The sequence below is a fragment of the Propithecus coquereli genome, unplaced genomic scaffold (genome assembly GCF_000956105.1).
Source record: "Propithecus coquereli isolate 6110/MARCELLA unplaced genomic scaffold, Pcoq_1.0 Scaffold13, whole genome shotgun sequence".
Lineage (NCBI taxonomy): Eukaryota > Metazoa > Chordata > Mammalia > Primates > Indriidae > Propithecus > Propithecus coquereli.
The window spans coordinates 1603322-1631273 of record NW_012137191.1 but is presented as its reverse complement, the minus strand read 5'-3'; the positions used below and the strand labels follow the sequence as shown (position 1 = coordinate 1631273).

Sequence of the window (27952 nt, the reverse complement as noted above, 5' to 3'; positions counted from 1 at the left end):
GAATCAAAGAATGTTTGGAAAATGAATTTCTAGTGGAATCCTGTACATAGTTCATGAAATTTTGAGTTTCTTTTAAAGATTTATTATATATCGTATATGCAAATGTGCTATGAAAAGCTAAAAAACACATAAGATAGGTATTCAGCATGATGAAATCAGTAACAATAAATTGTTTTGACCTGTTTTCTTTTTTTTTGTTAATATCTCTAGTCACCAACTTGCCCAAGCTAAATTTAAAAATCCTCCACATTGCAGGATAACACTTCACACTTCTAAATGTGTGCTTACCATTTCATGGCAGTATCAACCATACTCAGCGTCAAGGAGAAGCTATAAGATATCAAAATTTCAAATGAACTAAATAAGCATGAAAATTACAAAATAGTAATGTTACCTTTTGTGGAAGAACATGAAAAGAAAAACAGAATGCTCAAATCAATTTTTCTTAAATTGTCACTTTATTTAGGCAGGATAATTTTCTTTAAATAAAGCTAACATTTTTAAATACCTTAGGACAAGCTATTAAAAAGGCAATATTTTATTTCAGAAGGGTCTTGCTGAAGTGGTTTTTTTTTTTTTTTTTTGAGACAGAGTCTCACTGTGTTGCCCAGGCTAGAATGCCGTGGCGTCAACCTAGCTCACAGCAACCTCAAACTCCTGGGCTCAAGCGATCCTTCTGCCTCAGCCTCCTGAGTAGCTGGGACTACAGGCATGCGCCACCATGCCCGGCTAATTTTTTCTATATATTTTTGCTGTCCGATTAATTTCTTTCTAATTTTAGTAGAGACGGGGTCTTGCTCTTGCTCAGGCTGGTCTCGAACTCCTGAGCTCAAACAATCTGCCCGCCTTGGCCTCCTAGAGTGCTAGGATTACAGGCGTGAGCCACCGCGCCCGGCCTTAAGTGGTTTTTAATCCTTCCATCTTCTCATTATTATGAATATTTGCTTTATCCGTAAATATATTCTCAATTACTCCCTGTGACTAAACTACTCTCTGTACTGAGATATCTGAGATCAGAAGACTTAGTTCAGGTCATTTAAAATTCACATTTACATAGTGTCTATAATAAATTGATAATGCAGATTCATGTTTAAAAAAGAGAAAAAGAAACATTCTTACAGGGAAAATGGTCAAAGAATACAAACAAAAGCTTTCCAATGATCAGTGGCCATGAACATATTGCTAAATATGTAATCAAGTTTATATAAATTAAAACAATGAGATACCATATTTATCCATTATAAAGGCAAATGTTAAATAATGACAATATTGAGGAGGAGTTACCATATTGTGGGGGAATAAGTATTCTCATGTATTGTGGTGAAAGAATAAATTAATACAGCCATTTTTGAGAATAATTTGTCAGTTTATGTTAAATTAAAGATGCTCATGCTATATGACTCAGCTACATGAACACTTGCACGTGTGTATGTGAAGATGTGAATCATGATCTGCATAATTCCCTGCAGCATTTGTGTAATAATGAAAAATGAACAACCAAATGACCATTGCTTGAGGAATAGTTAAATAAAATGTGATATATTCATGCAGTGGAATTACAGTAGTTAGAGCAATAAACTAAACCTGTATGAATCAACAAAAATAGATCTCAAAAATTGTTACTAATATAAAGTTATAAAATAAATGCAGTAAATAAAGTTATATATACAAAGACATAAAACAATTATATATTTTTATCTAGATGTGAAAATATAGTAAAAGGTCTCAAAGGAGGCACAGCAAACTCCTAGTAGTAGCCTCCCCAGAGAGTGTGAAAGGCAAGAATTCAGGCCTCTTAAATGCGTAGAACTGGCATAGGGTCATTTTGAGTGTGTTCTATTGGTCAAAGCAAGTGTTAAGGTCAGGCCAGCTTCAAGGAGACTTCAGCTCTTGCTGGGAGGAGTGGCATGCACCTGGGTGGTGGTGGTGGGATTGATGGTGACCATCTTTGGAGACCATTTACCGTATTAATATTTTCCTTCCCCTATTTTAGGCACTGGCATTCTCCAGCTCTTGGCTCCTTTGCTTTCTTCTATATTTCCTATCAAAGTTCACTCTAAAAAAAGATTTTGCAGGAATCTTTTATTTTAATTTTATTAATAACACATTTAAATTTATTAATAACACAAGTTGTGTCACTCCTAAGAGGACACTTAGATTTTATATTTCTCTCTGATCATGGAAAGACATGATTTATCTCTTCTTAAGGCAAGTTCAGTCATCAGCAAGAGGGAGAAGTGCTTCTCAGAGCTTTGCTCTTGAGTCTCATCTCATGGTTTTCTAAGTGCTTCACCTTCTCCACTTTCATAAAAGCTGGCTGGAGGTAAAAGGGCAATGTCACCCTGAAGAGGCTGAGTCTTCCATTCACACATGCTGCCCCAGACCTTGGCTCCCAGCTTCTGATGAGGTGTTTATTGTTATCTGGAACAGAGCTGTCCTGGACCCACAGTCCCATGACCTGCTCAGCCACAATTAGGAGATCCGCCAAATCAGATACCAAATAGAAAGTGAGAGACATCAAGAGTCATCCATCCAAAAATGTTTATTGAGGCCAATATAGGTAGGTGCTATGCAAGGTAGTGGGTGTATCAGTGGTAAACAAGTCAGGCAGGATTTGCCCTCACATAGCTTATGGTCTGGTGGGGTATATAGACAAGGAACAATTAAGTGTTAAATATAAATAAAGGGAATTTACAAGGTGCTATGAGAAGACCATGAGGGGTCTAATCAGTGGTATAGTGGTAAGTGTTCAATAACTAGCTCTACTAAAACAAAAACAAACAAAAAACTTTTCCGATGTGCCGTGTTTGCCAATTTCCATGGTGTAAAGACTCTCGCCAATTTCAAGCAACAACATAACATCACTAAATGGAGTTACAAAAAGAGGTGTAGCTCTTGAAAACCATACAGTACTTCCCCCCTTATTTGCAGGAGATACATTCCAAGACCCCCAGTGGATGCTTGAAACTGGATAGTACCAAACCCGTATATATACTCTGTTTTTCCCTATGCATAAATACCTAGGCTAAAGTTGAATTTATAAATTAGGCACAGTAAGTGATTAACAACTATAATAAAAATAGAACAATTATAACAATATACAGTAATAAAAATTATGCAAATGTGGTCTCTCTCCCTCTCTCTCAAAATATCTTATTGTATGTAATATTTTAAGATCATGGTTGCTGTGGGTAACTGAAACCATGGAAAGAGAAACTATGGATAAGGGGGGACTACTGTACAAGCCAACTGCAGGGCTCTACTGGATCTAAACTAATTGAGGTAGGAGGATGGGGATGTCAGGAAGGCCATCTAAGATGAGAACTGAAGGAAGAGGAAAAATGAACCAGATGAAGAACATCACAGGGAAATGTTACATGTACAAGGTACAGTGTGTCTCGAGGCCTGAAAGGTGAGAGAGGACATGGCACTGTTGGAGAATTGCCTGTCAATGTGGATCATGTGCATGATGCTGAGTGGTATGTATGTAAGGGTAGGTGTGGGAGGGAGCATGTATACATGGGCTGCCTGTGTATGTGGTATGTATATATGAATGGAATGGTGTACACATGTGTATAGTGTGTTGTATGTATATGGTACAGTGAGGTGTGTGTGTTTGTGTGTGCTTGTGTCTTGGTCAACTTGGGCTACCATAACAAAATGCCATAGATTGAGTGGCTTGAACAACAGACATTTATCATAGCTTAAGTGGCTGGGAAGTCCAAGATCAAAGCCCTCTTCCTAGTGTGCAAATGGCTACCTTCTCACTGTCTTCACATGATGGAGAGAGAGCTATAGTGTCTTTCTCTTCTTATGAGAACACTAATCTCATCATGGGAACCCCACTCTCATGACCTCTCTAAATCTATAAATTATCTCCCAAAGGCCCCACTTCCAAATACCATCACATTGAGTGTTATGGCTTCCACATATAAATTTGAGAGGGGACACAAACATTCAGTCCACAACAGCATGTCACTAAGAGAAACAAGGGGCTGAGATGTGAAGAGTTGTATAAACCAGTAGGCCATACCCTGACTCTCTACTTTAACACAAGATTTTGCCCAAACTGTGGGGCAATTTGTCCTTCAGGGAGATTTTTTAAAATATCACAGAAATCCAGCTATTTTACAATTTTCCCTTGATAAATTTTCCTCTAGGTGAAGACTCCTTTATTGACTCAGAGTTCTTAGGGATCATCTAGTTCAATTCATTTGTGTTTTCTGATGATAGAACTTGGATGGAGGGAAGGGCTCTTCCAGGATCAACTGGAATGGAGACCAGCACCTAGACCTCCAGAGCCTCAATCCTCAATTTTTCTACTCTCCCAACAGTAGCGCTGGAATCAGAAGTAAAATAATTTAATTGAGTCAACACTTGTCTCTGAAGAAGTAGCGAAAATACTTACATAAAGCCCTACTAAGCGGTACTTCATTTTATAATATTTTTAAATAGAAAATGCTCCATAAGATGAACACTTTTCTTAGTGAAATAATCCAATTTCTTGTTTTCCTTTTCCTCTACAGCAAGAGGAGTGATTTTATCATTTTAGCAGCAGTTCTACCCTTCCAGCAACCCATCAGCAGCTGGCCAAGGTTTGTGTCTTAAGGAAAAAAGATAAGTGCAATATGGCGACTACTTTTTGGCCTTCTTTAAATTACTGAGTTAGCATAGACTGAAAGAAATGTTGATTATCCATCTGGGAACAAGTTTGGGCCACAGACCAGGCTTAGACAATCTCTCACTCACCAAATAAAACTTGGCAATTCTACAAAATTTTAAGCTTGAAGTGCTGGCAATAATAGAAGAAACATGCTCATCACTCTAGGGAAAACAGTCAACTTTTCCTTTGAGATGATAATACCAGAAACCTAACGATAAAATAATCAATCTCAAGTAGCTTATTCGCCAATAACCCTGATAAAATGTTTTGTGAGCCCGAGCCAAGGAGTCTGAGTCATGTGAGCAGAGAAGAATTGGATTTCTGTCTTTCTTCCTTCACGCCCAGGGCCAGTGGAAAACTTCAGCTTAGTGACAGTTACACTTGATATCAAACTAAGAGTTAAGAGAGTTGTCTAGGAGACTTACTGTTAGAGTTACACACTGTCCAAGCAAGGCTTGGGACTTACAGAGACTGGGAAAGCCAATTGCAGTGGCCAATTGTAGAGACCATTTTTCTATTTCTCCTTCATTCCTGGGGCTTCAGTTTCCCTCTAATTAAATGGATATAATATATTCTTCTTATAAGTCTTCTAAGCTAATCAAATAGATCAAGATTAGGCTGTTTTGGAAAAAATCCATATTGTAGTGAGTTCATGTTTATTTGGTCATCTTCTTTTTTTTAAATTTCATAATATTATGAGGGTACAAACACTTCAGTTATATATGTTGCCTTTGCACTGCCTGAGTCAGAACTACAAGTGTACCATTCCCCAGACAGTGTGCACCACAGCTGGTAGATGTGAATTTACTTATTCCTTCCTCCCCCCTCCTACCTGCTCCACACCCAATGAATGTTACTTCCATATGTGCACATAAGTGTTGATCAATTAATGCCGATTTAATGATGAGTACATGCGGTGCTTGTTTTTCCATTCTTGTGATACTTCACATAGAAGATTGGGTTCCAACTCCACCTAGGATGATACAAGAGGTTCACCATTGCTTTTTATGGCTGAGTAGTACTCCATGGTATACATATACCACATTTTCTTAGTCCACTCATGTATTGATGGGCGCTTGAATTTCCACATCTTTAAAATTGTGAATTGTGCTGCTATAAGCATTCCAGTGCAGATGTCCTTATTATTGAGTATCTTTTTACCCCTTGAGTAGTGAGATTGCTGGATCAAGGTGGTCACCTTCTGTGATTCTTGTTTGGTCTGGCATGGCAGCCTCCATCCCACCTCCAAAACACACATATACTCTGCTATCCTGGCATTAGAGAGGCACACAGTGATGCTAACCATACCACTTTGTACTACCATCCAAAGAAACTCTACACAAATGGGACCCATATCCTTTTAATCATAAGACATTAATAAGTTTTTTTAATAAAATAAAAAGTATATTTTATTAAATTTAAGTTGTTTTTTAAGATGCACCATTTTATGAACCACTAGAAGAGAAAAACTGCTTCCAATTAAACTGAAACATAGTGCTTTATGTTTTTATTTCTGTCAATCTTGCTAAAGGGTCATCTATTTTATTGATTTTTTTTAAAGAATCACCTTTTGTTTCCTTGACTTTATCTATTGTTTTCCTATTTTTAGTCACGTTCATATCTGTTCTATATTAGTTTTCTTCCTTCTGCTTGCTTCAGATTTATTTTGCTCTTCTTTTTCTAGTTTCTCAATGTAGGAACTTAGATTATTGACTTGAGACATTTCTTCACTTCTAATGTAAGCATTTGGTACTATAAATTTTCCTCTCAGCACTGCATTTGATGTGTCTCACATATTTGGACACTTTACTTTCAAATTTTTGCTCAGTTCTGTATATTTTAAAATTTCCTTTGATACCTTTTCACCCATGGATTATATAGAAATGGCTTGTTTAATTTCCATGGATTTAGAGATTTTCCTATTGCCTTTCTGTTATTGGTTTTTAATTGAGTTGATTATGGTCAGAAAACATACTGTATCTGATTTAAATTCTTTTAAATTTTTTTGAGATTTGTTTCATGTCCCAGGATATGGTCTATCTTGATTAATGTTCTGTGGGTGCTTAAAAAAACTGTGTTTTCTGCTGTTGGTGGTGGAATGTTCTAAATATATCAATTAGAACCCATTGATTAATTGTATTGTTTGTATCTTCTATATTTTTGCTGGGTTTTTGTCTAGTAGTTTCATTATTTTCTACAAGGTGGGTACTGAAGTCCCCAACTATTAATATAAATGCAGATTTATTTACTTCTCCTTTCAGCTCTATCGTTTTTACTTCATGTATTTTGAGGCCTGTTGTTTGGCGTGTGCACACTTAGGTACTTTGCGTCTTGGTTAGATGACCCAGTACTTCCTAGATAGGCCCAGGATATCAGAACATTTAATTATGACAGTACCACTCCAATTAATTTTATTTCATTGAGACATGAATTGCAGAGCTTGAAGTTATACAGATCTGGCCCCAGAGAGATATAATGAAGACACTTTCAGGAAAATGAGTAGGCCTGCCATAGGCTGGGAAAATATGGTAGCAGTATGACAAAGGTCATGTATCCATATTTAAAGAACTACAAATCCACAATAAAAGGACACAGAACCTAACTTTGAGAATGGGCAAAAGATTGAATACACACTTCACAAAAGAAGACATATGGACGACCATCAAATACATGAAAAATTTTGAACATTAGTTATCAAGGAAGTAGAAATGAAAATCATGAGATACCATTTCACACCTACTACACAGACTAAAGTACAAAAGACAATGCCAAATGTTGGGCAAGAATAGGGAGCCATTGGAACTTGTTTATAGCAAGTGGAAATGAAAATGGTAGAACCACTTTGGAGAATTATTCGGAAGTTTCCTATAAAGTTAAGAAACTTTATAAAACCTATCAATGCCACTGACAGTCCATTCATAAACAAGCCTGAACACTTGCATGTTGGTTTCCCTGCTCCCATATTTTCCATGTTTTAATTTTACTATTCTCATGTTTCCTCTATTCCTTCACATCCTCAATGAGTTCTCCTCAATTAACCATAAGGAGACCCATTTTGTCTACATTCATTCTAGAAGGTATACATGTGATGACAAAAAACAAAAACAATTTAGTATTAGATGCTTATTTTGCCAAAATAAGATGGCAACTACTGTCTTGATGATGACCGTAGATGTTAGCTTTGCGTCAAAGGTAACAATAAAAATGGAACATATACTGACATAAGAAAGACAATATTTGGATTTTAAATTTTGTTTCATGTACCAAATAACTCATAGACTTCTTTAACAACAGAATGAAAACCACATCATAGTCATTTGAAAAGTTCATTTATTATATACCAATATACACTCTCTGTAATAAAAAAAAAAACCTCCGAATACATCGAACCATCTTATAAATGAAATAAGAAAATAAAATTTCCATCTGTTTACAAATGGGGTTAAATTAATCAGCACAAGATACCATATGTATGTCTGCCCTGTCGTATATGTGAACTCTAATCCTGAAAATGGCCATGAGAAAAAAATGATGCTTTATTATTTGGCACTGTTGTATTGCTCTTGAATATTTATATAATTAGACATGATATTTTCAAGTTAGTCATTTTAAATGCAAGCATTCAAAATATATACAGAGTTAACAGTTTTTCATTTTGGGGGATTAATCATTGATATTTACACTTAAACATGCCCAATTAAATGTTTTTTGACATTCAGAAATACTATTTTTTTTACTTTCTATTTTGATACACTCTTTAGATGAATGAAAATGGAAATATATCTTAAAGATAATATTTGGCAATTTTTTTCCAGATAATGGTAACTCAAAAGTTATGATATTTTTCAGCAATGCTCAATTTCCATAACAAAGTGCATCATTTTATAATATTATGCCTCTAAAAAATAATATGTGAAACAAATATATTTTTTCTTGGGCACATCTCAGAAAAACCATTGAATATGATTTGGTATTATCATACTGGTATGATCCTTGTATTTTATACTTGGCTTTACTAATATATAAAACATACAAGTGAACACTATGATTTGAAAAAAAGTAATAAATTCAAAAATTCTAGGCAATGAGTAGTAATTTTTCAATCCATTTCATGTAAGTGTGTTATAGAAGAGAGCAAGAATGATAGTTTGCATTTCTTTATAGTGTTAGCACTTTTATCTTTATGGGAGAACCACTCAACATTGTATTAAATGACAAATGAGTGTCAGCAAACACCTGTGCAAGCTAAAATGAATTAAATCCTATTTTAGACATGCTAAATTAAAAGAACAACCTTAGTATTGATAATTATTTGCAAATAAGGAACTTATTTTCTTGTAGATAATTATATTATTGGAAACTTTGAAGAAGAGCATTACTGAACTATATATAACTTAGGTTTCAGATTTAAAATATCCCTAATAGACAGATACATACAAATGGATTTTTGAGCCCACCAGCTTAAGTCTTTGCCCCCACCCCCAATAACATAAATGTTTTGACTGTGAAGAGAGAAAACTACACATGTAAAAAATAAAAATCAAATGTAGCATATGTTAACATTCTGATGACTACAGAATAAGATTATATACACAAAAATATAGCAAATCACAGTTTCCTGCACTGAATGTTTATCACATAAAAATGTATCAAAGAATACTGGGTAGTGTATCTCCACACGAATCGTGGTCTTCTAAAAATTCTGAATGAGAATGGAAGACGAGAGGGAGAGCATTGTTCAATGACAAAAGTATAAGAAGAGAACTAGAAATAACATTAAAAAGCAGGTGTTTCCAGAACAGGCAGTTTAGCTATAAGAATTATTTTTGTTGTTGCTCTATAATTTGAATAAAGCCCCTCTCTATGTTTAGCAAGATGTTTTAACATTTACTGAAAAATTCATTGAATAAAGAAGTCACTAATTCAATGTCACAAACAAGATGGGCAAATATTCTTTTGCTGTTGACAGCGAGATGCTCTCGGCTAGTGTCTGATTGTTTGTATACCTTAGGGGGACAATTTATGAGCCATGCCTTTTGCCTCTGTTAGTAAACAGACCCAGAGTGTTTGGTGCAAGATTAGGAGAAGGCATTAAGTGGTGACAGTTTTGCCACCAGGGCATTTTTGTTTGATGTTCTGAGAATACAAGTATTTGGTACTTTTGGGGGCGGTTGGAGGGTAAGGAGAAGGCAGGGGGAAAGTATACTAACTGATAACCATTACACACAGCTCTCATTACCGCTTATACAGCAGTAAAAATACAGCATGATCATCTCACATTGCTCTAGTAAAACCTGGGTAGAAATGTGCACCACAGATTTTAAACACATAAACAGCCATTCTTGACAAAAACGATGATTTTCTCTTCTGCAAGTGTCTGGTGATATTATTAGTAAACGTCTTTGGAATCTTCCTGTTATTTCCTATGAATAACATTCCAATCAAGGTAATGTAAATGTCTTTTGGAACGTAACTTGCAACCATTTCCAATAGAAAGTATTTTTCCTTGGGTTAGTGGTGCTTAGAATTTGGAGGATTGTAAATCCAGTCAATTATGATGAGTGCCATGCTTCCAATCATGAAGACAATTCCAACCACAAGGAAAATTAAAGCCTGTAATTCAGAGGGAACTTGTTAGGGAACACATAAACCATACTTAGCACAGTTTGTTCTTATAAGTTGTTTACCCAAGCTGGCAATCTTATTTGCATATTGAATTGTATTATTTTAAATAACTCAGATGCCCGTGTCTAACAGATTAGTTAGTTTAGCCCTAGTTGGGGAAAAAGGAGGAATACAGTAGAGAGATATAAACTAAAGTTTCAACAATAGAGTAGTGGCTAATTGATTTGGTACCTTAAAATGATGGAACACTCTTCCATCATTAAAAATCAAGTGATAGAAAAATATTTAATAATCTAGGGAATGCTTACAACATTTTAGTGAAAATGAGCAGGTCATAAAATAGTAGTATGTATGATATGATTCTAGTTTTATAAAGCAAACAAAAACGAAAGCCTAATATATTTTTCTACAAAAAGTGTATATACGTGTGTGTTTACATACATATCATATACACACATATTATATATATGTATATATGTATGTACATATATATAAAATATTTCAGAATTTTAACACTAGAAGGGGCCTTACATATTACCACATGGATCAACCTCCTAATTCTAAATATGAGAAAACATTAGCTAAATTTCTTTTTCACTAGAAAGGGTCTAAGATATAATTTTATTCATTTTACATCTGGTCAAACTGAAAATGGGTCACAGACGGGACAAGTAATTTGCCAAGGGCACACTGCTGTAAAAGTCCAAGTAAGGTGGATTACATGGAGTTGAAATTCAGGGTCAAGGTGATGGGAGGGGCTTTTGATACCAAACTCTCCTGAAGTCCCTGAACAATCCCAAGAGGTGAAGGAGTTCAAGGCAAAAATTCAGAATAATTCAGTAAGAAGCATTCTTTTCAAGCCTTCATATAAGACCTTATTAAGCTGTCATGGATAATATTCAGTTATTGTAAAAACAATTATTTCTAGCATATGTTTCTATAGTACTAAAATACTCCCTAATTTAATAAGATTATATTTTATATCTAAAGAGATTAACTGGAATACAAATGGTTCTGTTCTGGGTATCAGTCCACACAAGGGATAGCAGGGTCTTATGGAAGAGAAAACAAAGGCAACATCTTTTCTTTGGTCTTCCACACCTAGCGAATATGACCCAAATAGTTGAATTATTCCATAACAATGCTAGGGAGCCTAATGACCTCCTGCACAATTTCACATAAATAGTGCAGCAGGAGAAGTAGCTTAACATTGGAAACAGGTATGCATAGAAAGCCCAGGTGCCAGTGGGAAAAGTTATTAGCATTCAACATGTATGAGGACTCAACCCAGGATATTTGATAGCTGAAGAGAAGGACTTCTAGTAGAATCATTTGAGTTTCAGAAATCTACCCCTTTCTCTCTTACCAGAGAGTTCTAGCCCATTTTTGATTTTGGGTTCTTGCTCATTGATTCATTTTTCTGAAACTTGTGTGTTTTCTGGTTTACTCCAAGTAGTTGAAGAGCAACTAATAATGGGGGAAATTGTAAGCCTTACTTACCCCGACCTTTTGGGGTGACCTAAGAGGTTCCTTCTTGACAAGTCTAAGATAAAAAGCTGCTGGAAGAATAAAAATCAGCATGGTGGCAGATGAAGCCCCTGAGGAGACAAACACAAGGCAGGTCAATGTCCTACACAGTAGGTGCTTACCCAGTGAAGTAGACACCTGAGGGCATGCACTTTGAAGGTACCAAATATAAAGCTATCCTATTCTTCTTAGCAGTGAAAGCACACATTTAAATTACATAAGCTCATCTTGGTTGCTTATTTGTAGAAGATATGTTTATTTGGAAAATTAAAATGTATCTAACATCATAGCTGCATAAGTATATATAACAAAATAAAGCAATAAAAAGCTGAACTTAATACAAATTTACAGGGGATTAGAAAAATAAATATTAAGCTGAACTCTTCGCACACCCTTCCTACCCACCTCTTACTTTTCAAGTTGCCTACACCTGATTCTTTTAAAGTTTTAGAATGTGTGTAAAATTTGAGTAACTCCTCAATCAGTAGAGTGAAAAATTAATTAATAGACCACATAGTTAAGGAAAATAATATGCTTTACAAAATCAACCTCCTATTGCTCTGAAGATACCCTTTAATGCTCAGTTGATATTCATATACCTGAGAGGTAGACAGATTCTATCTTCCTGACTTTTTTACTGATGATAGAGTTAAGATCTAAGTCCAAATCCTGGGTCCACTCCAAAGTACATGATTTGAGTTCTATGGGGCTCAGTTTCCTCATCTGTTGGAAAAGGCAGCTGGACTAACTGACCTGTAAGGTAGCTCCCAGTGTCACTTGGGAGGAAGGGAAAGTGACCAGTTCCAACACTGGAGTCTAGTGGGATTAATGGGAATCAGGGAGCCTGAGAAGTACCCGTGATCCTGACCACCCAGCACTGGCTCCCTGTCCATCATTTAAGGAGGTTTGGGTTGACTAAATAAATGTCTTTCTGAAACTTACCTATGAATCCAAAGATGTATTTTATAGTTGGCACAAGGATGACCAGAACATTATTAATTGCAAGAAGTATAGCTGCAATCAGGAAATGTCTTATCCAGCTGAAGGGTCTTTGGGGAAATAGTAGTGTGGTCACTGATGTACGAATCTGCAATAAGAAAGTTCAAAGGTTAGATCACTTCTTTTTATTTCACCTTCTCTACTATTTCAAATACTCCCATCACTCAAAAGCATCTTCTTTCTTTTTCCTTTTTCCCTCAGAAAAGATCCTGATGCTTTTTTGTCCAACATTTTATTGTGGTAAAATATACAAAACACAGAATTCACCATCCTTATTATTTCTGAGTGTCCAGTTTAGTGGTATAAGGTTCAGTTATGCACCACATCACATCATTTGGGTACGGACCACATATATGACAGTGATCCCATGAGATTATGATACTGTAATTTTACTGTGCCTTTTCTATGTTTAGTTATGTTTAGATACATAAATACTTACTGTTGTGTTACAGTTGCCTACAGCATTCAGTATAGTAACATGCTGTACAGATTGGTAGCCCAGGAGGAATAGGCTATGCCTTGTGCCCTAGATGTGTAGTAGGCTAAACCATATAGATTTGTGTAATTACACTCTATGATGTTCACACAATGACGAAATAGCATAACAATGCATTTCTAGGAAGGTACCCCTGTTGTTGAGCAAAGATGATATTTTTGTGTTTACTTCTTTCTCTCTCTCCCCTTTTGCCTCCCCCCCGCCACCAGTAGATTATAAAGCCACAAAAGCAAAGAATGGGACCTAATGATCTTAACATTCCCCAAAGATTCTAGTTGAGCAATGCATGACTGGACATTCGTATTGTTGTGCAACCTGATGCTGACTTTTGATGTTTGAGATGATATCATTTTTCCTTGGTAATGCATTGTGTTCACTTTCTCAATTTTCAGAATTTTTGTTAAAAATAATCTCAGTCAGAAAGAGATAAAATAACAGGCAAAATATATAATTTAGATACACAGTAAAACCCTTGTGGGTCACTAATCCTGTCTCATTGGACTGGATTAAACCTGAAGGGCAAGCACCGAATTGATTTACACGAGACTGTGAAAGGAATTTTTACAAATCTTGGTTTTTCTTAATTTTGCATTTTATCTAACATTTTGCCACCCGATATTTTTTTAAAAGATGATATTTTTGTGTTTACTTCTTTCTCTCTCTCCCCTTTTGCCTCCCCCCGCCACCAGTAGATTATAAAGCCACAAAAGCAAAGAATGGGACCTAATGATCTTAACATTCCCCAAAGATTCTAGTTTAGTGTCTTATACACAGAAGGCACTCAATAAATGCGAATTAACTTAAGCAGTAGAAATCTTTTTCCTCTCCTCAGGATCCTTGGCAGATTTTGGCCCTATTTCAGCAGTTGAAATAAGTAGGCGAAGGGTCAAGAGAGACTTTATTTGCGGCAGCTACTCAAGTTACTCTGCTGTAACTGGATAAAGAGATCCCCATGGGCACAGTGAGGGGATGCCGTTTGTATTTGTACAGCTTAACAAAGTTGAAAACGCTCTTATCTTTGGAATCTTTTAGAGGACGCTTTTTTGATGTAGTGGAATTACTCTGTTGGCTTTTCAATAAGTGCGCACCTCAGTTAAGCTAGGAGTCCGTATTTGGGGAAAGGCTGTGTGATTCATTGTCACTTTACAATTTTAGTTCTAAGGTCTCTTAACAGCGTGGAGATAAGAACTCACTTAAAAGAGAGAAAATGTAAGATATATTCTGAAACATGTACGAACAACAAAAAATTTGAGCCAAAATTGCTTGAAGTTTCTCATGTGGCATTCCTTTCATACCACTCCACCAAAAATTAAAGCCATCTGTTTAGGTCGAAAAGGCAATTTCATTTCAGAATGACAAACCAGATAGTCTCTGGAAACAGTTTAAGAATGACTTTGCAAAGGATTTTAAAAGCAGGATTAGTGAAAATTAGGAAACTCATTCTGAAAAGAAAACTGAAGAAAGCAAATGGTTTGATGTTGTTTTCCCCAGCAGCCTTTAAATTTTATATTATGACCTGTAATTAGTGTTTATCCAATATTGTCTAAACTGCTCTAATTAGTAGGTTTAGAATAAGCTTTTGGCGATACACACATGGTGCTTCAGGACTTGCTAAACGGATGCAATAAACGAGTAGAATACAGGTTCATTTTCAGGAAGAGGTCACCATGTGCCTTTAGTCCTTTGTTAAAATGGTGCGTTCAACTCAACGCTGAGTTAGAAGCAATCCTGTATGTATGCGCAGGGCCTCTGAATGTAAATGCAGCTTCCTAAGGCCTTATGGTTCCCAGAGTACAGAAGGAGTACAGAAAGTTTATGGGAATAGTGGGGTAGAGTAGTTGGAGTAAATGGTGAAAGCTTCCTCCTCACAGTGAATAAGGAATAAGAAAATTCCAAACAGAACTGAAGCCAAATAAAGTCTCCAGTGCATTCCTGAAGAGGGCAACAGAGCAAAGAGGGAGATAGCAGGCTGGGGGTGGTGGTGGAAAAGAAGAAGGAAACTTGCCGGTTATTTCACGTTAATGTACTGCCTGAGGAGTGAGTCTGGGATGAAAAGGCCCGCAGCAGTTGTGTTAGGTCAGGACAGAGGCATCTCTGGCTCGTTACCCACGCAGCCTGGTCTGCTCTTCCACTTAGCTATGTGCCCTTTTCTTTACTGACATGAGCTGATGTGGGTCAGAGGCTGTGGGTAGGGGAAGTCCCTGGCGACAGCCCGGGCCTCTGACCCAGAATGATTCCAGAAAGTTTCTTTGCAGCCTAGAGAAAACATCTGTTATTTCCAGAGAGCGGGTCCTGAACAGAGCCTGTTAGGAGGTGCTGTGTGCTGATGTGGGGACCCAGTGTAAAGGTCAGAAATGTGGAGGCAGAGTAGAAACTGAGAGCCTTTGCTCTGAACTCTTAAAAAAAAAACCCCAAAACAACAAAAACAAAAACTCTCCTATTGCTTAGAAGTGACTCATACTTTGACTTTGCAACTTTGCTATGAGATACCTGTGGATCACTACTCTACTGCAGTACATGGCGACATCTGCTATATTTCTATGCCTGTATCTATAGAACTTCAAAACAAATCTGAAGGCTACATAAGTGAAAAGAATGATTTTACTATGACAAGAAGAAATACAAGTAATTAGAGAATCTGAGATGTAATCAGATCACATGCATGGAGGTTTGGTTCATTCAGCCCAGATCCTCACCCAGACTGAATTCATGGCACATGTCAGCGAGGGAAACAGCCCATGCTTTTGCTACAAAAAGGCAATTTATACATTTCAAAAAGAGGCAAGATCCATGTGGAGGCCGTTTTTCTTAACAAACATTATCAAGTTCACCCTCTATGCCAGTTTCTGTGCCTGTCCCCCGCCCCTGGGGACCAATGACCCCACGGGGAAGGGGATACTTACACAGATCATGTCAGTGCAGCATCACGAGGGCAAAGACAGGATCATGTGCAAAACGTCCTGTCAACGCTAGTGTTGAGTGAAAATATGTAGTGAAAGGCAGCAGTTATTTTGCTGAATTTTTGTTCTCATGGTCAATTTTGGTTTTAATAGCATCTAATGTTTACAAACTATTGCTCTTCCTGATGGTCAGTTTATACTAGTGCTTTATCTTTCATGCAGGGGAAGAATTCCTAAGGGGAGATTTGGATTTTCAACATTGAGGTGAAACGTTCACCAGTAAATGACTTTTGCTTCCCATTACGATGATTGCAGCCATCAGTGTTATGCTATGAGCTGCGTTAGTTCAACTGTTAGCAACTAGCTGTGTGACCACGGCCAAGTCCATCAGCCCTTTGAGACCACAGCACGAAAACACTGCATCAACGTGAATAAAGCAATACTGATGCACATAACAAATTTCTTTCATAAAGTGCTTTGGTTCAACAAAGATTTGCCTGCCTATTGTGTGCCAAAATTTAGTAAGTGATTTCTTTCCACATGAAAGGAAGGGCTACAGATATTCTTTTCTCGATGATGAAGTTGTTTGCTTGGAAATTTTACCCTATCGTACACCTTCTGTTTATAGCTGTCTTCTGTCTTGTACCTGAGTTAGAGCTGATTTTAGGCTAAAGCTGTGTGTATGTCATTTGAAATACTTTCAGATATATTAGAAGCAAGACATTATTTAAGAGTAAAATATTAGCCACCATAGTAATAAGGATCTGATTTCATGCACTCATGAAAAAGGAATGTGCCAAAATACACTTCAGCACACAAGCTGCATTTAAAGCCATCATACTGTCATTATATAAGTGGTCCTCATACGCCAGGCCCTGTATGGAACATTATGTACGGGACAGTGCTGGCTACTGTGTCGCTTATTTTTTTCCCCTCAAATGAATGAGTAAATTTAGTGTTTATGAAAGGAGAAGAGTTGGCAGGAGGGTGAAGAACTGTGTTTATCCATAGGTGGTGGTTTTAACTCATGCAGCCCAAATCGCCACAACTGGCCATTCTCTGTTTTCCCAGAACAAACTGACGCCAATGGCAAATGCCAAGAAAGGGTGATCCCAGTCTGAGTCTGCCAGAGAGCATGTGTCAGGTTTTTGTGGGGGGAGGTGGGTGGGTGAAAGAGATATATGATAGGTAACATAATTATTTTTTGAGAAATTGTTTCTAATATATAATTTACTTAATGCGAATCCCCTTCTCATTAGCCTTCAAGACGTCAGATTAAATAAGGTGCCTTTTGGATGTTATTGCAGCACAAAGAAATTGGAAAAAAATATGAAATGCCTTCAAAACTGTGGTGAAATTCAATATGATTTGAAAGTTAATGTGGTTTTGGCTTTCAAGTTTCAGAAGTTATATGAACTCCTACTTATTTTTACTAATCCACAAGACAGAAGCTCAAGCTCCACTTTTTAGATTTGAGTTTAAAAATAAATTTCATGATTTTTTTTCCCTACACTTTAAAAATACTTACCACCTAAAAGTACTTGCTCTATTTACATATTAAATGATCAATTTTAAGTGGCTCCAAAATACTGTATGAAAATAATAATGCCCTCAGGCACTGCAATCGCAAACTCACATTATAATTAAATCCACATCAAAGCACAGCACATGTACTAATTTTTGGGGTCAAACAGGTTTCTTGCATCAAAGCCTTAGGTACTTACTGGGAACAGGACAATGGGCACAGTTAGTGTTACTGCCACAAGGACTGCCAGGCGTACCATGAGCAGAGGGGTATCAAAGGTATACACTTTGCTGTAAGCATGAAGTAATTCATCTTCAACTTCTCCTACAGAGAGGAAGAAGGGAATGAGTTCACTCCGTGTTGTCAATTCGGCACTGGTTACTTACGGCGACATTTTATGGAGGGAACAGAGGACAGTGGAAAAGACCCAGGTCTGGTAATCCAGATACCTCTGTTCTTATCATATCTCTGAGTTTATTAGCTATGAACCTTTGTTTGAATGAACAGAGGTTTTTGAGGGGGATGAGGAGGGATGAAAGAGATTTATTATAGATAACTAATTTTTGAGAAATTTTTTCTAGTAGTAATTTACTTAATATGACTCCCTTTTTTATTAGCCTTCAAGGCATCAAATTAAATAAGGCAACTTTTGGTTGTTATTGCAGCACAACAAACTGAAAAAATTAACAAAGGGCTGCTAAAGATTATACACTTGCAGGAACAATAGAAAATGGCTTAGGTGCTTCTTGAGCTCATTTGCATCACAATGTGTACCTATCTCTGTTACAGAGAAGCATCACAAACCAGATGGGAGGCTGAGGGGTTCCTTTTGAAGGGGATGAGAGGCACAAACCACACCAGCTTGTCTCTGCCATCCTCCACCCTTCCTCTGCCCCCAACTGCCCAGCCACCCCTGGCACAGGTTCTCCAAACTCAGTATGGAAATTCTAGGACAAATGATCTCTACAACCTCAACAATTTCAACCTCAACAATTATGACTCTATCACGACACTGAAACACATATTCTAGGCTTTTTCAAGTGTTGGCTTATCTTATGAAACTCATTAGAGTAAGTATAACTAACGTACATGCAAGGATAAATTAGTATAATTTTTATAGGGTCACCCAATAAATACTGCTGTAAGATTAAGATGCTGCCCTTGAAAACATATCCATTCTGAATTCCAGACACAAATAACAAGGAGATATTTATGGAATCAGATGTAGTTTAATTTTCCCCCTCTTCCCCTCAAGATCAGACAAAAAGGGGTAAAAATACCTTCAATGGTATTGACCCTGACTTCCATTAACTCACAACCAGCAAGAAGTTAATGCCCAGTCTAAAGCATGTGCTTGGTTAATTGTCAAATATTAGTCAAATAGAAAAAAATCTAAGCACATGGTGACCTACTCCTGCGTCTTTCTTTTCCTCCCTAACTTGTCATGCAATCAATTTAATTACCAAGTCAGTCAGAAAAAAAAAATCCAAAAAAGAGAGGTTTATACAAAAAATATATTTATGTTGATACATTGATTACTGTGAACATGTGCTACCAGGTCAACGTTTGAGTCCATGAAATTCGTCTATAGGGCCACACTTCATGGAAGGAATATAGTTCTACCCCCTTTGTGGACTGTTAAGATGCCAGAGAGGAAATGTTGCAGGCATAATCTAATGTGGCCATAGTCACTTTCTTTTTTTTTGTATAGCATCCCTAGATTGAAGGAAATTATGCCATGTCCTTCTCTTTCTTAGAAAACCATTCACAATAAAAGAATAGAATGAGATAAGCCAGAAATTATACCTAATACCCCAAACCTTCAGATAAATAAGAAGCAAGTTCATACTTGAGGACTTTGTAGTGTTCTTGCCATTTGCTTGGCAGTTAGCTTCTCCATCAAAGGAGCTTTACCATATGCAATTGGATTCATTCTTGTTGCTTCTAGTCTGAACTGGGTTAAGGAGTCTAGCCAAAGAAATAGCTATCCCTGAAGGAAAATAATTTAGTTTGAAGGATATTTTTTATAAAATATGTATGAGTTCACAAATTGTAACTTGTTAGCCAGGCTGGTTCATGTCTCATTTCCTTAGGTCAAGTGACAAAGCTAAAATAGCATGTGAACTGAGGATATGTCATCTATAGATCATGCTTATAGAGGGCAATTAAAAAAGTTATACTTCGGCCGGACACAGTGGCTCACGCCTGTAATCCTAGCACTCTGGGAGGCGAGGCAGGTGGATCGCTCAAGGTCAGGAGTTCGAGACCAGCCTGAACAAGAGCGAGACCCCGTCTCTACTAAAAAATGGACAGAAATGATCTGGACAACTAAAAATATATATTTAGAAAAAATTAGCCGGGCATGGTGGTGCGTGCCTGTAGTCCCAGCTACTCAGGAGGCTGAGGCAGGAGGATCACTTGAACCCAGGAGTTTGAGGTTGCTGTGAGCTAGGCTGACGCCACGGCACTCTGGCCCAGGCAACAGAGCCAGACTCTGTCTCAAAAAAAAAAAAAAAAGTTATACCTCGACAGGTCAATGAGCAGTCTAACCAGGATTTTCACAAAGAATAACTTTGACAGAGTGACATACCATAGAAGGTTAGGTAGCCAAAGAGGGCAGCAAGCAGGTACATGACCAGCATCCCTGTGATGGAAATATTTGACACTGTTTGCATTTTCTTCTGGGACCGACTGAAAAGAAAAGAACACTGAGCTTTTTTTTTTTTTTTAACTTATGAAAATATCACTTTTTAAAATTAAAATTAAAATAATTTTAAAAATATGTCTGTATCGCTCATTATGAAACCACATTTCTAGTACATAAACTTATAGCTGATTTAAATTTGTCTTAGAGAGATAATGAGGATTTCTTTCCATTTTTCTTAAACACTATTCCTTTAGTCTTAGAAACAACCATTTCCCTATAAAAGGAATGGTATATTTCATGTCAATAAGTAATCTTGTTTACTGAGTAATTAAGAATGCAATCAACATAATGATCAAATTGGTTTCTAATGTAGACAGCTTTTGAATTTCATGATGAGCTGACTTTAGTAAGGAAAAGAACCTATTAGGATCAGCAAAGCAACTACTACCAAGAGTTTAGACAACCAGGAAGCCTGATGTTGTTACCTGAACAGCTTCTGGAAATCATTCTAGAGGGCACTCAGCTGTCTAAGGTCAATTGTCAGCCTTCTAGAGTAATGGCTGCATGTGATTTTCAAAGTAAATCAAAGACATCAAAATAATTGGAGTGTACCAAAAATTTTTTATGAGATAAATCAGAATTTGTGGGTAAAGGGGTCACTATTTAATGAGAATGAAGGCTGAGGTTACTGATTTCTGGATTAAAGAAGTGGAGAATTATTTCATAACACCATCCCTTAAAGGTAAAGAGGGAAGCTGCTATAGTGAGCTCATACCCTTTGTCCCCAAGCAGATGTCAACAATCTAAAAGGGAAGAGAGTATGAATAAATCATAGACCATCAGCTGGAAGAAAAAATATTTTCTAGCCAATGTCTCCATTATACAGATAAGACAATGAAGTCCAGATACTGGTATATCTCTTGCAGTGAACATCTTCTAGACAATGGTTAGGAACTGACCATGGATGACATCAGTGGCTTATCAAGGCTGCCCTGACCATAATTTTTGGTCTTCATGGGTGTTGTCATTTCCTGTCCAGATGACATCATTTCTTCCCACCAAAATTCAAATGTAAATTCCCCCAAACTTCCCAAATCATTGCAACCATTCGCTCCTTGTCCCTCTTCCCTGAACCACTCCCCTGAACCATTATAGTGGAGAGATGGAGAGAAGGAGGCAGGTGAGGTATTGATAACTGGATGTAGCACAAACTTTCTCTGAAGAGAAAGCTACAAACCATGTTTCCTGTTAAAGCACCTTTGAACGTATGAGCAGATTGTCAAAGCAAATTAGAATGCTAAAATGATGGTTGCCTTACTCTTTAAGTTCACTGTAGATGGGAAGGACCTCAGGGTGGCATACAAAAGCAAATGCTAGGATGGGAATTGCATAGGCCGTCTGAAAAACAAAGACAACACCACATGTTTAGCATTCCAACACAGATGGCAATCTTGGGCCATCTCAGTTTGTGAAATAAAAACCCAGAGGCCACATTACTAGGCTCATTAGAGGTCCGGGCCTCTCACTTACCCGGGAGTTGAATACGAAGTATTTGGGTTGACACTTATCATCACTATGGGCTTCATACTTGACTCCACTGTCATGAAGAGAGCCCTTGGCCTGGTTCTCATCCAGCCCTGCAGGACTGCGGTGGGTGTAATCCATCATGAAGTTCACATCAGCACTCTCAGAGTTGTTGGGTAACATTACCACGTGCATTGGAAGTGTGTTGTTGAATGTCACATTTTCAACATTGTGATCCAGAACGGGCAGAGGGCAGGGTATTTGAAATTTCTTGTAAATCACCTAGACCCAGTCATAAAAAAAAAAAAAAAAAAGTCAGCCTTTTGAAGAAAACCAATGAAATAAGAATCTATATGTGTGGCTTATGAGGTGGGGGTGAGGGAACTCAGCTGGGGATTCCTCTGAGACTAATGGACAGGGGAGACTCCCCTCGCCTCTGTCCTAAGTAGAGAGTTAGAGCTACAGTTGGCAGCCCTGCCCCTTAGAGTCAACAGGACGGTACTTTGCCGGAATCCATCCCAAGCCTCTTTCATGCTGTTCCCTGAGAAAGGTGATCATTTCCTTGCTAATTTCATACCTTTTATTTCTTCAAACTAATTATGGCATGGGTCACCAAAAATTTTCTACTTCTTTATCTCTTTGGGAAAATTCTTTATACATTTTGGCATTCATGATAGTGCAAGAAATTCCCCCTTTGGGCAGGGATGGGGAGAAGAGGATTTCTTTAATTCCACTGTGGTTGCCTTCTCTTAACAAGTAGAATGTATGAAAGAGGATGGCTGATTCACGTGCATATGGTTATAGCCTACTTGTCTCTCTTTTGGACTCTTCGCTTCTTCCTCCATCTTTCTAAGTACTGGGTTATTGTTATGTTCCTGCCTGAAGTGTTCCTTTTGTCCAAAAATATACCCATTATGCCTAGAATATACCATTAGCAACAGTGTTGGCATTTGAACTCAACTATTTTTAAACTCATGGCTGTTCTTTGCTCATCCCAAATTAGAATACCATAAAATCACTTGTGATCCAAAAACTATTTCATGCTAGTGACATGCTTTAACAAAAATGAGAACACTAATTCAGGCACAAAAAGCATCTCATGCTCACCAAGCTACAAGGATCATGTCAACACATCACTTACCACACTGACAAAAAACACCATGCAGGTAAGAGAAAATCCGCTGGTATAACCAAGGTAACCTAGGAGTTAGCAGAAAAATTTTGGAAGGTGAATATGGTATCTACAATCGGCTTACCTATTAGAATATGAAATGAAAATAAAAAATTTGCAATCAGAAAATATTTTTACCTAAATTTTTAAGAAGAGAAAGTGGAAGAATAATTCCAACAGACACAAATATGACGAGGTAGTTGCCATCGAGGTACCATTCTCTAGACCAGAAAGAGAGACAAGGATATTAGGATCAGAAAAGACCAAGTAGAATGAGTCATTTGATGTCACAGAGGAAACATAAGACATACCCAGTATTTTCTTCAAGTCCCATGAATGCTCTGATTACTTCAGGTAGTTCATATTTAATGATAAAAAGGTAGCTTGACATTGCTAAAATGGAAAATGTGACAGCTTAGTGGCGTGCATGGCACTGAAGTCATACGCAAGTTGTGAGAAGTCATGACATTTGAGGCTGCTATTCTCTGTCAGATGAGCATCTAATCCCTCAAATGGAAAGAAAAGCCACTGTGTATTCTGCACTCTTTCCAAGTTCTTTTCAAAAATAGACACTTGGCCCCTTAGCTCTTGCAGGTGGACATTTGCTAACAGTATCAGTGCTGATTCTGTGTAAATCCAGCTATCAAGTTTACAATGAGGCTACAGCTTCAAAGTTTTACCCCCAACAGTTATAAATCATCATGGTCTGTACCGAGTATGCCTGTTTTAGTGTCTATAACTTGGACAAAGGTCTGGGAACAAGAGGCACGGGCCAGACGAGAGAGACAGAATCATAGGCAGAGCTGTGGAGCTGTCACTTTCTGCAGGTGAGAACCAATCTAGTCCTCCGGGATCCCCCCGAGGGGCACAAAATGTCTCAGACCACTCGTTGCTGAAAATTAGTCTTCCTGAACTGCTAAAGGAAGAAAAGACGGTAGCTAGTTTCTCCCCCTCTTTGTCAATGAAGTTTCTTATCCCCCCTCCAAATCCTACTCTCCTTTTGACTAATTAAGAAATTATACAAGGTGTTAAAATTTCATGAACATCTAGGTAAGTGATATATGAGTGATCATGTACTCTTTTGAAAATCCGATGAAATCTATAAATGCTCTCCCTGGAAAAATGAATATGTACACATATGATTAACATTACGATTTTGCCTAAAATTGTGAAAATTTATGCAACACCCTTTTCTCAAGTCCATCCATTCAGTGAAGTATAATACTAATTTGTTATTTGACACATGGTCAAGAGATTCAATTAAAAATAAAACTAGTAAGTTTTACATCGAAATTTTAAGTATTTGCTACATCCTGCTGGTGAATTTTTGCTAACAGACATCTAAAACAGATACCTAGGTTGTAAATTGAACTATTAATAGTTTAAAATATTTTCTTAACTTCAAATGAAGGTAATAATGGTGATAATAATTCTCCACATTGTTTAGTTCTGTACATTACTTCATTTGATCATCTGAAAAACCCTGTGAGATGACAAGGAATATATGTTATTATATTCACTCTTCAGCTGAAAGTCTAAAGATTTTGAAAGTTTAAATGACATGTCCAAGATCACACAGCTTGACAAGGATAGACCACATCTAAAACACAAGTTCCCTGACTCCCGGTCTGGTACTTCTTCTCTATTGTCGAAGTAAAATGATTTTTACAATGCCTGATGTGTCTTCTGTACACATTATTTGGTTAATTTTTACAAAGACCTTGGCTAAAGCTAAATCTTACAGCACGTAAACAGAGGAGATATTTCCGATTAACTGGCTCAGTGAGGTACCATTCAATGTTAGAGCTATTAATTGCTGACTCTCAGTGATGTCACCACTGTTAATGTGTTTGGTCTTCGAAAAGTCAGAATGATCCAGACCAGTCCGAGTAATGTCAACAGTATTCTGCTAATGTTAAAACATTTGCGGTGAATGTTCATTTTTTAAGGGATTGAGAAAATTAAATGTTCTAACTGTGGAGTTGTTAAATACAGAAATACAAATGATTTCCCTTATGCCAAATATGTACTAATTATATAGAATAAGCAAAGTAAGAGCATTTTCTGGGATGGTATTAGGAAATTTCATCTCATTTCCTTAAAGTCACACTTCTCACTTGTAGGTGGCTTGACTGAGAGACCACTTTATAGTTTATTCCATTATTTAGAGGCATAATAGTGGCGGTACTTTGAACCAAAGATACTGCTGCTGCCACTCAGCTAGTTGAGTTCAGGGCTACATATGCTTATGCCTGGTTATTTCAGTTGTCAAAACAAGTAAAGTAGATCAACTATGAGGTGATCCTGTAAAATGCTTGATACTTTAAATCTTGATAAGGCTGAGAATTTGAACCAAATGTAAAGCAGTGTATTTGATGGAATTCGGGGGGCTTATCTGCTTATTTATTGCAGCATTGTTTGCAATAGCAAAAAATTAGAAACAATCTGACTGTTCAATAAGGATTCTATAAACCAATTATGGTACGTTTGTATAACAGAAAATTCAAAAGCCATTAAAAGGAATGGCATGCAAATATATTCAAGGCGTATCATTAAATTTAAAAAGCAAGCTGGAAATCAGTATTATAAGACGATCCAATTTTAACAATACCAATATAGTTGTTAAATTAGACATAGGAGAAAACCTATAAGTAGTTATTTCTGAGGGTGACTTACATAAGCTTTCCTTGGTAATTTATATATTTATGCAATGTTTTAGTTTTTCACAATTAGCATATATTTCTTTTATAATTATAAAAATGCCCATTTAAAAAATAATCAGGGGGTCTCCAGAGACGTGGATATTGATGCAGAGAACCAGGGAGGAAGGAAGCATGGACTGAACCTTATTATGTGCCATTTGTTTTCTTCTTTTATCCTCACAATGACTTTGTGAGGATGAAATATTACTGTCATTTCTGCAGATGGAAAAATTAAACTCAAAGGAGTAAAGTGATTTTCCCAAAGTCACAGATAGTGACAGAAACAGACTCAAATTCAGATGTATCAGACTCCAAAAACTTATTCTCTACTCAAGAGTTTTTAAATGTCTTTTAAAAAACAGTAACATGCCAGATGCATACAAACAAGGCCAAGAGAGCCCAGAGGAGCTAGTACCCAACAGCCTAGAGAAGCCATGGACCAGGGTAAGGGATGGAGGGAGAGAGAGAGAGAATATGTGTGTGTGTGTGTGTGTGTGTGTGTGTGTGTGTGTTAGAGTTCAAGAGACATTCAAAGAAGGCATAGAGGATTTTTTAAAACATTAAAATAATATCATTGGGGGACTAAATATAGTTTGTTAGGGTTTGGCACAGGACACATAGGGGATAGAAGATAGGTAGATGATATGGGCATTTACAGGAAAGGTATAGAAATGTAGGTAGAAGAACATGATGAAGACTTTTGTGTCAGGCCAATAAGTTTAAGTTTTTAAAAATAATTAAAAATTATTGGTTATAATTAATAAATTATAAATAGACTAGAATGAGGATATGCTGAAGAATTTTATACATGAAAGAAGCAGGATTGGATTTGAATTTGAGAAAATGTATTGGGAAGATGCATTGGAGATAGGAATAGGGGAAACTCAAGGCAGGGAGACCAGTTAGAAAATTACTGCAACAGTTTGAGTTAAAAAAAAAAAAAAAAGTGATCATCTATGGTCATGCGGATGGAAGGAGAGGGGAGAGTCAAGAGATAAGGAACAGATCAAATGGACGGGATTGGGCATTTGATTGGACTTTCAGGGTCAGGGAAACAGGAAAAAGTTCAGGCTGACATCCAGATTTCTGGCTTAAAAAATTGGATGGCTGCGGGTGGTATTCATTGAGAGAAGAAAGAACAGAGAAATAAAATAGCAGGTTTGGGGACTGGGTAGGAGGTGAGGAAATAAGTGCCACCATGTGGGGATACACTTGGTGCCATGCAGCAGGACACAGGACATCTGCACTATGGGTCTGGATGCCTTCTGAGGGTCAAAGACACACAGAATGAGTGTGAAGCTGCTGGTAGACAAACATGCCATCTCCAACGCTGCTAAAAATACATATTTCCAGGCTCTAGCCTTGAAAGTATAATTCAGTAGGAATTATAAGAATCTGTAGAACCAATGAATCTGTGGTTTATAGTGTTTCTGATGCCTAGCCAGAGTTTTGCATTAGTACAACTTCTAGCAACACTCTCCAGAGGGCTGGCTCTGTGCAGGCTGTGTCTCAAGGACCACACGGCATTTGGCTGTGTCCCCCTACTGCGTCCCAGACACCTACTTTTCAATTTTATGGAAGGAAATCAATCATACATATGAAACATCCACTGTTCTGGCAATGACAGCAATAAACACAAATGCTTTAATTTTTAAAAGTAATAATGCCATAACAGCATTAAAAAATCAAGAAAGCTTTTATTTTATATTTTAACTCTAGAATTCAATTGGTAGGGTTTTATATATTATTTCATTCTTAGATATTGCTATTGTTAATTAAAGAAGGACAGCAAATCTATTTAAGAAACTTTATTTTTAAAATCTGAGAACTGTAAGGAAGTAGCTATTTTTCTGTATTTAAAGTGCTTGCTCATTGCCATAAGACTTTTCTTATTTGCTGAACATTCTATGGAAAGTTTAAGTGATCCATGAAAGCTATATCACCCTTACCTCCAATGTTCTGCATTGTAATGGAAATAAAAGCTGCGATTTTTCCAGGCCATCCAAATGCCTTTTCCCCTAATTTTTCATAAATTAAAGACCCTACAATCAAAGATAAAATAGCCATGTTAAACAGACTATATTAATGACTATACTATTTCTATAATATAATTCTACACTGGAGTCTCAAACATGTAACTAGACATCATATAGAAATTATAAACCCCAAAGAT

At 37.0% G+C, this 27952-nt stretch overlaps 1 protein-coding gene across 4 annotated transcripts in view; it reads right to left on the bottom strand.

Moving 5' to 3' along the window:
- Positions 1–8437: 8437 nt before the first annotated feature.
- Positions 8438–27952, bottom strand: part of SLC38A4 (solute carrier family 38, member 4) — a 66208-nt gene continuing 46693 nt past the window's right edge. For 3 of the 4 annotated variants that reach the window (XM_012638496.1, XM_012638494.1, XM_012638495.1), the window contains exons 6-16: positions 27729–27821; positions 23389–23470; positions 23216–23298; positions 23048–23106; positions 21913–22188; positions 21701–21780; positions 20326–20426; positions 17935–18059; positions 12758–12902; positions 11789–11886; positions 9537–10276 (exon numbers count right to left, since the gene is read on the bottom strand). In XM_012638496.1, the coding sequence (XP_012493950.1) occupies positions 10175–10276; positions 11789–11886; positions 12758–12902; positions 17935–18059; positions 20326–20426; positions 21701–21780; positions 21913–22188; positions 23048–23106; positions 23216–23298; positions 23389–23470; positions 27729–27821 (1244 nt within the window). In that variant the 3' untranslated portion in view covers positions 9537–10174. Of the gene's footprint in view, positions 10277–11788; positions 11887–12757; positions 12903–17934; positions 18060–20325; positions 20427–21700; positions 21781–21912; positions 22189–23047; positions 23107–23215; positions 23299–23388; positions 23471–27728; positions 27822–27952 lie in introns of all 4 variants that reach the window. The other variant, XM_012638493.1, reaches the window with a different exon arrangement.